Below are 12,049 nucleotides of genomic sequence, written 5' to 3' on the forward strand. Positions count from 1 at the left end.
ATGTTGACAATATCTAAGTCATGTGTTTTTATGTATTTGTATTCTGTTTGTGATGCATTTGTGTTCTTGCTCATTTGTGCTATCGTATTTTCTTCAGGGGTCAAACTTCCTTCTAATGTTGTCAAAATGGCTGCATTCACTTGTCCAAGAATGAAAAGTTATGAGCTGTGAAAACTAAGCCAATCAAACCAAGAGTTTTGCTCTCATTGTTACAAGAATCTACTTCAATATTTGTTTCTTAAGACTCGATATCGAAGTGGCGATTGCCCATTCGATGCTCTTGAAGTTTTTGCCTCCATTTAGGTTATGATAACGTCTCTGTTCGTACAGATTCTGCTTACATTAAGAGGTTTGTGGTCCAAGAAAATATTTCCAGCACTTCTTTGCCAACACCCCAATGCTTGTCAAACTCTCATTATTGTCTTGTGTTCTTTAGAAATTGTACTGATCTATTTTTGAAGAAGCAGTGATACTGTAATTTAGAGGTAATTGTGAATTTCAAGATGGCGACTCTGGACTCTACAAACAAAATATAATTTCGTGCACAGATTTATTAGCTTAATGAACTTGTTTTTACACTGTAACCACTGCCCAGTTACACATATTTCCTGACTTACAAAGGCAACTTAAGGAAAAATCCATTTTCTCTCTTTATATTCATTGAGATTATATATATATATATATATATATATGCTCAAAAGCATTGCCGCATTTAAGACCTCGGCGTCGTCAATAATTGTGTTTCACCACCCTTTCATACCTAGCTTATGTAACTAAATTATGCTTAATTAGTGAATTAACAATTTATTTCAGTTTGCGCTTTAATGTAGATGAACGATTATTCTTGTTTTCGTATTTATTACTACATAGATTCAAAGTGCACAGCGCTTTTATGAAATATAAAAATCCTATTTGCTCTTGATATTTTTAACTTTTTCACATCAAAAAATAAAACATTTAATTTTTAAATTCTGCGCTCTAGGCACAGGCATATATATAATCTTTGCTTTAAGAAAATTGCTGGATGGCCTCAAACAGCAACATACATAATCTTATCGGGAAAACTCAAGCACACGACTAACCATCAACGTCATATTCTTCAGTGCCAATAACTTTTGTAACTCGAAAATCGGGGCAAAAAGCTTAGTGTGGTCAGAATTATACCTTATCTTCCATTACAGGGAGGACACGAAGATACTTTGAAACTCCATTCTTTGCACAGATTACTCTTGTCCCTCTTTTTCTGAATGTGTGTTTTTCTGCGTAACCTCTCGATTTTCTTCAGTTTCAAAGCGACCGCTACAACCTTTCCTTTATTCTCGCCAGAGGCGCTAGTCATAATAATTCTGAAAAACAAAGCACTTGGTAGCTGAAAGATACACTGCGTTCGTCAAGGAAAAAAAAAGGTAGAATCCACAATAATCTTCTCGCAAAAGCTTAAAAGCCTTAGTGGGTGGTATAGAAAATTGACCTATTAGCCTTTTCCTCCCAATACATGGTAGTGAAACATATTTTCTCCGAAACCGGTGTTGCCAAGAAATTAGAACTGTTTACTAGTTCTCGGCCAGAATAAGGGATGAGTAAAAGCTGATCTTCTCTGTCACTTAAGAAAAGAATACAAGGTCTTAAATGTTTTGGTGAAGAAGAAAATAGCCTGGAAACTCAAATGGTTTGTGTTGTTTTATTTGACGCTTTCAGCAGAAAAATCTTCCTTCCGCTGAGAAGGAATAAACCATATGCAGGAAGTTGGTCAGTTGTGTTCATTTTCGGAGGAACATGAACATTTCTACATTTCATTGGCGGGGGAGAAGGGGGGGAAGAGGAAAAACAAAGTAGCCTCAGTTACAATGTCACTAGTTAAGAGGATACAACTGTTCGGACAGTTCCGAATACCACCCACTGAGAGCCATCTTGTTGCGAGAACTCTATGCCTGCAAATTCGGTATGGCAAGGTTACAGAAATATTGCACAGTATTCGACGTGGAAAAAAAGCAGAGGCACTATGTTTTATTACGATTTTGATTCGACATACCGGCTATCTAAATGTTGAAATGCAGTGAGGGTATGTCGCCTAAAAGATTGCATTCGAATTTTACATAAAGACTCAAAACCATTGGAGAGCTTCTCTTTATAATGGAGGGGAGGAGGCATATGGAAAGATTTGATCCCCCGAATTATACACGAAGATGCTCAAAAACCGAATGAAGATATTAACAATTTCCTGCGGGAAAATTCCCGGACCCCCCACTCGACTGAGGGGTATTCCAAATTCAAACCCCCGGAAGGTTCACCCCAGAGCAGACAACTCATAAATCCGCCCATGCTCAAAACACGGCATTTATATGCATTAAAACAAGAAGACAGACACACACATACATATTAAAAAAAAAAATCAATATGGCACATCAAAATATAAAATAGATGAATTTCTTTGAAGACACCTCATTTTAAAAACAAAGGGTAGAAAAAAATATAACAAAAATATTGTTGTTGTCAACTTAGAAATTATTTCTACATAAGAAATAAAAACTTTTTACGTGCAAAGCTATTCGTCAATTACAGTGTATGAAAATGGATTTATTAAAAATATTTAGCATGTACTTTCCAGTGACGGTATGTTTTCACCATTTAAAAAACGGTATGCCATCACTGAAAAACCAGAGGCGGTATGGCATACCACCGCATACAGTCTCACTTCGACCACTGATATTACATTCTCTGTCAAGGGTAAAGGATTAAAAAAAAAAAAAAAAAATCACCTATGATATCACAGAAAGATATATTTATTTTTTTTTAATAACTACATTGCTTTATTTTCTTTCCAAACACATTAATTTTAGCTATAACAAAAATAGAATACTGAGATACACTGGGAAGTGTTGGAATTTTGATCATTTCCTTTCTTTCTGTTTTTTTCAAAATAGTACTACTGTTACCAAACTAACAAAATTCTTAGTTTAGTTCTGATTTTACAGTACATCGCCTGTAAATTAAAACATATTACCTTTCGTTAAATAAAAAAAAAACGAACTATTATAGAGAAAAAAAAGTACTCGGCGCACAAAACAAGAACCAGACAGAAGGTTTACAAAAAAAAATCCTGTAGTAGTGATTAGAAACACTTCCCTAATAACACTAATAGCAAACATTCACACTTACGTGTATACGGGATCAGAATGTGTTAAACGCAAAATTTTCCAAAGAAAAGAGGAAAACGTATCTCCCGAACATACACACTATAATAAATAAAACTCATTTATAATATATAATGATCATTATTATTATAATCTACTCCTCAACAACGAAAGTTATATTTTTTATTTTTTTCACCTGATAATTTTTTTCATGTATCTATTAAGAAAGTACTTACAAACTTACTTACATTAGATCATGCTTTTACATATACATATGAGCTATACATATATAATAGAGATAATGTGATTATTTTTTTCTTACCCATAACAAACATAATATACATATATATAATATAAAATTAAATACTAATCTGGGACCATTTAGAAAACATTTCAAAAGAAGTTATCGCTCTTCTTTTTGTTACTACAAAAAATAATGGAATGATACTACATTTCTAATAATTATTAATTTTCACAGTTTTATTAACTGTAAATCCAAGTTTTTCTTTTTTAAATTCTGATTTTGTTTTGCAAGTGAAATAGTTTTTTTATTTAAAAAAAAACAGATTGTCTTTGTGAATTCAATTTCAAGTCCTCATTTTTCTATTTTTTAAATTTATTATAAAGAGAGTATTATTCAAGGCACAATGCTCTTATGCATATGACAATCCAATTACTGAGTTTTAAAAAATGCACAAAGTTCTCCCAATTTGAAGTTAAAACAATGCAGTGTAAGCTACATCCGTTAAAGTTAATTACGGTTAACTACGAATTTCTGTTCAAAAATCTCCTAGCCAAGCACCACCTACCTTTCTTTGAAACGCCCCGATCTCAAACTTAAAAAAGGTAGTTGTCCCTCAGTATCGTATTATATATTAATCAAAAAATTACGTTAAAAGTCTTTAATTTTCGCAGACAACATTGTTAAGATAACGGTAAGATAAGATTTTTAGTGGGCATAGTACTTCAGAATTTCGTACCTATGACAAAAAGAATTCACTCATTCCACGGTTTTACGGACTCTACTGAATATCGAAAGCAAGGAACAAAATCTGCAGTTATCGATTCAACTTTTGTCTCTAATAATACAAAGGTACACTCCAGTCCGGTTTAACCAAATCGAAGAAAAAAAAAGTTCAACAAAGAAATGGTAACAATATATAAATATTTCACAAGCTGAATTAAAACTTAATTTTTTTTTTAGTCGTACGGCTTTAGTTTTCAAAGCATCAAATGTTGCTATCAATGTCTTTTCATGATGAAAATATATCAAATATGCAGTACATTAAATCAAAGAAACCTTTATTTCCATTTAACCGAAGCACAGTATGTCCTACCAAACTCGATTAAACGGAACTATCTAGTGCATTTGTATATTTATGTCCAGATTTGATTATTTTAAAATTATTTTAATTTTTTAAAGCCATCTATGTTGTAACGATTGATACCATACCATAATGTGGGAGATCAGTTTGCAGTTAATGCTATCGCTGAGGAAGATGGAAGCTCCCATTGAAAATTTGAGTAATTGTTATAGACGGACTTATACCAAAGTTAATCCAAGTTAATATTGTAATCATGCGTAAGTTTAGTTCAAGTTATTTTCAGCAATGTTCACATCCTAAATGTTCTTTTTCATCATCTTATTTTTGTAATTCCTACTCCGCTAAAACCTTATATTATCTAGGTATTTTGACGACGCTGATAATTATCAGTGAAAATTCGACGTTTAATATGATTTTTTTTTTTTTTTTTTTTTAACAATATACAATACGACACTTGAGAGTAAGTGGAGTCTTCAAACTAAGGTATTAAAATTTCCCACCTACTGTTAGGAGAATATATCCTTTCTGAGAGTTTTTTTTTTTTGGAAGGGGGGGGGATATTTATTGCACCTTTGTGGGAAAATAATCCTAGGATTTTGTAATAATCAATCAACTGTTCTAGTCCAAATCTCATGTGTTGAAATTATTTTCGCAAGATCTCTGGCTCTTTACGTTCAGAAATTTTGTAAAGTTCATGATCTTTTCCTGGTTACAACTTCAGATTTATTATTAAAATTGAATTAACCACACACTTCTTTTCACATATTGTATAATAAAAAGGCGCTTGAACTGCAGAAAAAAAAAAAAAAAGTTTTGTAAAGTCTCCAATAGGCCACCCTGCTTGCTTTAGCCGATATAATAATGAATTACACCATAAATTGATTATTCGTAAATAATAATGGTGGAAAAAAATATCCTACTTTAGCTCTTTGTTTATGAAGAAGTTTTGTGAAGTTTCAAAATATGCATAGTTGTTTTCTGAAAGTTTGCATTTCTAAACGCTTAGGAGGAGGAGGGGGGAGTTTATATTCATCCTCGCATTCAGATCCGACATATATGTACATCTGATTTACGAGTTGACAACCATAGTTAACTATTTTGACATGGAAACTGAGAAATTTAATTCTTTGACCAGCAAATCAATTCTATGGAGGAGAAAAAAAAACTACAATCGTACAATGTTTCGGATTACCTCACATAATAATAGTTGGTTAATTTCAATACCTTATGTGGTATAGAGAGCTGTGACGATACTGCCTGAGATTTATTTGAAACGAAACTGCAGAACTCTTGGAGGTCAGGCAGCAGAAGGGAAACTAAAGAAAAGGCAGAAAAAGGTTGTATAGTTTTAAACATTTTCCATGCCTCGTATGGCCCGTTCTGGTGTAGTCACTGCATACAAATTTGCACTAGAGGTCATAGTAATCAATTGTTAACATATAAATCAGTGGAACGGAATTTGGAACTCTGCATTTGGAAGACCACGAGTGGCCAAACTCACGAATAACCTCTGATCACACTTCTATTTATACAATATTGCATCCGGAATTCGAACGCCCAACAGTTGCGAACACAGGCACCAGCATGGCAAGTGATTCGACTTCCAAGTAATAATTTCTCTCCTCCCCTTGAGCTCCTCACGCGCTATCCTTTTTTTTTTTTTTTTTTTTTAACGTACATATGAGTTTTTCATTTCATTAATTACCATTTTTATTCGAATATTTTTACTATCTGCTAATATTTTTCCTTCAAACACACTGTAATGTTAAAATCACTTTGAAAATTCGAGTTCGGGGGATTTAGGATCGAATTACTCGAGTTTCTTATTTTAAGAGGGAAAAAAATGTTTTGAAACTCGAAACGGGTCTGGACAGTTTAACTTAGGATTCCGCGTTATCATTGTAATCAGAAATTCAAAATTTATGTACTTCATTATTGGTAAGTTTATATGCAATATTTACGTACCTTTTATCAATACTTTTATTCTTTCTCGTTTACCAAGTACACAGGGTGTCGGAAAAGTCCCTTAACATAGGGTAACTGTTATTATGAGTTACAACAAAATGAAAGAGGGGAAACACTCTCCAAATATGTTGTTTTCAATTTAAAGTGAAGGAATTTTTTAAATTGGGCAAGCCGTTTGGGCTGTGCACTTTTTAAGCGTCCAACGTTAAAATGCAACGTTCCCATTTAGCGGGAGGTGGATACATTTTGTAGGAGTATGGTAAATGGAGGCTGCCCATCGACACATAGCGTAGACAGTAACGTCATTCACTTATGTTATGGGTCCAAGTAAATGGTAGCGTTACATGTTCATTTAACATTGGGCGCATAAAAAGTATACAGCCCACTCGTCCGATTTACAAAAATCCTTCCTTTAGATTGAAAATATCGTTTGGAGACTGTTTCCCCTCTTACATTTTGTTGTATCTTTGATAACAGTTACCCTATGTCAGAGGACTTTTGAGACACCCTGTATATGCCGGTTAAAATCTTTCTACATAATAATATATTTGCAGTACATATTCATAATACTTTTGATATTTTTGCAAATGTATGAACAGTAGAAATAAATGACACCAGTTTTGGCCAAGAATGGAGATGGTCAACTTTTGGTTCTCAAACCTTTAATTATCGTTACCTATATGTATATTTGTTTTTCATGGCATTAAAGCGGAAACACAAGAAAAAGAACAGTTGAAATCAATCACTCTTGTTATTTTTCATTTTAATTGATATGTATAAGTTAAACAATGACATTTAGAACATTTTAACGTAAGTACAATTCCCGAAAAGATAGAAAAGAAACTCAAACTAAGACAGCTATATATTTATATATATATATATATTGATAAAATGGTGCACATTTTGACTTATTATTTTATATATATACACACACGAACATTCAGTAATATTTGCTCAAAACTTTTCCTTTTTTTTAAAAAAAAAAAAATCTTAAATAATACCCCTTACCTGTACAGTATACAACACACACACATTTTGTATAAAAAAGAACTCTTGCTTAAAATTCACGTATAAATATTTCAAATATCAACAATCACTGTCAGTATTCGAGTAATTCAGTAAAAACACCACATCAAAACTGCAACATCGAAATGCAGTGCACAATTCTTAATATATTCTGGTTTATTTTACGATATTTTCAGACACATTCCAACAAAAGGCACAAATAATAGATTTTAACAAGTAATTTATTTCACAGTACTGTGCTCATTAAAGGAAACAACGCACACATACTTTTTCCAATGTCTAGGGATATAACGCTATAACGAAATTTATTTTCCGTGGTTTGCGTTCGAAGATATAAGGCGGTTACATCAGTTAAAGGTTGGTCTTGAAGGAAACCACGCTTATTGTTAGAGCATAGCAACATTTTCTTGTCCAGTTACCAACAATGAAAGGGGGGGGGGAAAGAAGTTAATCAGTATCGTCTTATTTGTAGCTGGGCCCGCTCCACAGGGCGCCAAATTTTCAAAACGATGTTATTTTGAAAAGGAATTTCTCTATTTATCCTGAATTTCTCTTTTTTGTACATTATGAACATATGCGCATAATACCATTTGGAATTATGTTACATTCTGAAGAGACTTAGATGTTTTGTATTTCGAAATTTTTAATTTATACCCTACTTGCTCCCCTATTATATATGAAATTTGGTATTGTCAAAACAAATTTCAGTATTTTTTTTCCCTCGTAACCATTCTCAATATTGCAATGAAACTTGGAATATACATTATGTATATACCATAGTATTTTAAAAAGGAGATTGTAGTCTGATTTTCTTCACTTGTACATCACGCATACATATACATGAATCTTTCGAAAACCTGTTTCATTATGAAGAGAACGACCTAACCATGCATTCATAGTGCACAGTTACTTTATGGATACCCTGTATAAATACCACTTTTTTTAAAAAAAAATATTTTTTTTAAGCTTTTGTTTCTACTAATAGGCACAGTACTGTAATAGCAGTTACGTAACATTTTTCTTTTCAGAGAAATTTCAAAAAGAAACTGGGAACATGATTGCATTTTACTTAGTTGTCCCACTTCTGCTACGATTAACAAAAGCTACTAAAAATAAACAACCAATGAAGCAAAGTAAATAACATTTATTAATTATTAAACTTTTGTTACTTCATTAAGTGACAACTTTCGCCATACCTACTATAACAACACGCTGTCTATTTTCTATAACTTATATATAAAAAAAATTCAATACTGACTGCTGTTGAAAAAGATACATTTCCTACATATACAGATATTTCACTACCATGTGTGAGAAAGTTCGTGTGTGGGTGGGTGTGCAGCCATCTTATTTAAACATGTTACTTCATTCACTCGTGCTATTACGCACAAAGTACACAAAATTTCAAATTTGTTTTCCTTATTTTGCTTTCAAAACTGTACACTATACACGTTTTATCCAACAAGAAAGATTTTTTTGTGTTAAAAAAAAAGCTCTTTACAATTTCTTTTAAACATACTTGATCAGCACACACACACACACATACATACATACATAACATACGTACAAATAAAGACACTATTATCTCACTTCGAACATAAAAAGCATTTATATGTCTTCAGGAACACAACGCAACCACTCACAGGAAAAAAAAAAGGAAGAAAAAAAGCAGTTTCTTGTTGGTCCCTGCTGAAGTTTCTTACACTATTTATTTATCTTTTTTGGGGGGAAGAGAGGTTTTTATTATTATAGTTTCTTACTTCTTGTCGGCACAATTTATATTTTGTTGTTGTTTTGTTTTTATTTTAAAAAAAGATCAATTTCATTTACCTATATTAAATGAAAAACACTATACATAATCGGGACACACACCTGTACCAATTTCACCGTCTATTTTCGTCGGAACATTAGGTACCCAGGAACATGACGGTGTAGAGGCTTCATCCAATGAATCACTCAATGGACGGGTATCCAGAAAAGAATCCTGCCGCTTCCTAGGTTTTACTCCTTTGTTAAACGAAAAGAAATTAATTAGTAATTTACATTATTATTATTATTATTAATTAACAACTATTACTGTAATTAAAAACACACACACATTATATATATAATGTTCTAAAAATGGCGCCCATAGACAACAAAGTGTTATTTTACAAAATAAAGCTAAGAAGAATAAATACAATTATATACCTTTCGGGTTCTTCCTTGAAGACGCGAATAGCACTAAGTAGCAACAACGCAGATAAACCATAGAAAAATTAAATGAAATATTTTGAGTTTTACGTCCCACGTTTATGCCGGTTAGGCTAAAGGAGACTGTGATGATGAGTAATGAGTGAAATGGTGGAATGAAAAAAGTGGGAGGAAACGGGAGAACCCCGACGAAACCCACGCACACGGTGTTTGTCACCACCAAGTTCATTTGGGGGCCGGGATCGAACCCAGGACCCCAAGCACCAGAGGTGAACGTTCTACCACTGAGTCACCGTGGCCTTCTAAGAAACCATAGAGTAGATCTATCACTCCAATAGTTACATTGATTATTTCCAAATGGCAGTTAAGGAGAGACAACACCACGTTTGGGAGCTGATTCCTTACACCAAGGTAAGACAAAAAGTATAGACCAACATGGGTGCACAAATGCTTCCTTTCGGAGTTATAGGCTGCCGAAAACATGAAAAAATGAACTTTAAAAGGTCCATAGCTCCAATACTATGGGACGTACCGTAATCGGGTCGAGACTTCACTTAGGAACTAGTATGTGCCCTATCCAAATATCCAAATTTCAGAATCCTAAGGTACCCGCGCAACAATTTTTATATAGGGAGTTTGGCTACGGGTATATAATTTGAAGAACTCAATTACCTGTATAAAAATTGTTGCGGAAGTACCACAGGATTGTGAAACATGGATATTTGGATATGACACACAATTTCCTAAGTGAAGTATTTACCCGACTACGGTAGGTCTTATAGTTTTGGAGCTATGCACCTTTAAATTCATTTTTTTTTTTCATGTTTTTGGCAGCTTGTAACTCCGAAAGGAAGCACTGTGCACCCAGGTTGGTCTATACTTTTTGTATTATCTTGGTATTAGGAATCAATTTCTAAACGTTCTAAACGTTGTCGGTGATGTACTGAAACATCCTGTATAAATGCACGAATTATTATGATTATTGATTCAATTTGGTTTTGGGAAAAGTTTCGAAATCTCTCTTGATTCGGATTGAACTGTTGCGAATATTATAGCTCCCAATCTAAATACAGGGTGTTTAAAAAAGAATGAACCGATTTCATACGGTTATATATCTTTTACACAAATGAAAATAGAACCTTGCGGCAAATTTAAAAAAAAAAAACATTTCGAAATTCAAGTTTTCCCTTGGTGCCAATTGGAAATTGTTGGTACACGTAATTATCGGTAATGGCCTTGTTGTTGCACCGCAGACGGTAGCCAAAATTCATCTCATATTTGTGCCAGGATGCCCTGTGTTACTGCACTGTTGTTGCTAAACTGTGTCGCCGCCCACAGTTGTTGGAAGGGGAAGCATATAGATAAGTCTGTCACAGCCCCTAATAATAATAATAATAATAATAATAATAATAAAGTATTATACGAGCGATTTTGCTAGCTAGCTAGCAACGCCAGGTAAGCCAACAACTTGCGTAGAAAATATAGCTTTATGAGAGTCCTTTTTTAAACACCTTGTAGATTGAAAAGGTAGAAGAAACCTATTGCCATCTACTGACAGTAATCTAGTCTTTACACCCACCTTAACCTAACATTGACGTTTTTCAGGTTTGTTTCATGTATTTCTCCTTAGTTCTTTCTTGTTCTAAATAGCAATTAGCGAAATTATTTATGCGAAAATTGGACATAGTGCAAGTGTACCTTTAAATGCGTACTAAGCATGTCAAGGTTGACTCGAGGACACATTTCACCAAGGTCATAAGTTCTGTAGATCTCGTACTGACGGGCGGCGGGCCTGGGAAGTAGGTCCGCCCCCCTGAAGTTTGCTTAGTTCTAAGTATTTGTATTAAAAGTCTTCACTGATATCTTGTTTAACAATACCTGAGAAACCTGACCCCCCCCCAAAAAAAAAGTACTAGAGAGATTGGGTACACTGCGCATACTGTCATCATGTGGTGCAGAGGAATACTGTCATTATCGGTATTATTACTTTATCTACTGTAAAGGTTCGGAGGAAGCAGGCCTGTATACACGGAGGGTCTAGGGAAGCTGGGTCCTCTAAAATTTTCACGGTTGCATCGGGCCCCCCGGTTCGCCTTACACTGTTGGGCTGGCTACGGTTCTGAGAGGAAGGATTCAAAACATGCACTTTATCGAGGTTAGTACGTATAAAGAAATCTTTTAATTCAGAACATTGCGCAAAATATTTCTTACTTATTGTATCAAAAGATCCAATAGATTTCAATCAAAAATTTTCTTGTAGACCTTATATCTGGAGGACTATACAGTGTAGCCAAACCCAAACTATCATTTAACTCAGTGTGATGTGCTTATTCCGAAGAAAATACGAAAATTTGATTTAGTGGCCGTTCAAAAATTTTGTGCCCCTCATCCAAAAACTAATCATTG

General features: G+C 33.8%; 1 protein-coding gene across 7 annotated transcripts in view; it reads right to left on the reverse strand.

Annotated features, from left to right (window-relative positions):
• Positions 1 to 2,762: 2,762 nt before the first annotated feature.
• Positions 2,763 to 12,049, reverse strand: part of Npc1a (Niemann-Pick type C-1a) — a 278,261-nt gene continuing 268,974 nt past the window's right edge. For 3 of the 7 annotated variants that reach the window (XM_081756547.1, XM_081756545.1, XM_081756548.1), the window contains one exon: positions 9,318 to 9,457. Coding sequence is in view for 3 of the 7 variants with exons in the window: in XM_081756549.1 (XP_081612675.1) it covers positions 9,300 to 9,457 (158 nt within the window). In the remaining 4 variants the exon portion in view is untranslated. Of the gene's footprint in view, positions 9,458 to 12,049 lie in introns of all 7 variants that reach the window. The other 4 variants (XM_081756546.1, XM_081756550.1, XM_081756549.1 and 1 more) reach the window with 3 other exon arrangements.

The sequence above is a fragment of the Thermobia domestica genome, chromosome 4 (assembly GCF_964235325.1).
Source record: "Thermobia domestica chromosome 4, izTheDome1.hap1.1, whole genome shotgun sequence".
Lineage (NCBI taxonomy): Eukaryota > Metazoa > Arthropoda > Insecta > Zygentoma > Lepismatidae > Thermobia > Thermobia domestica.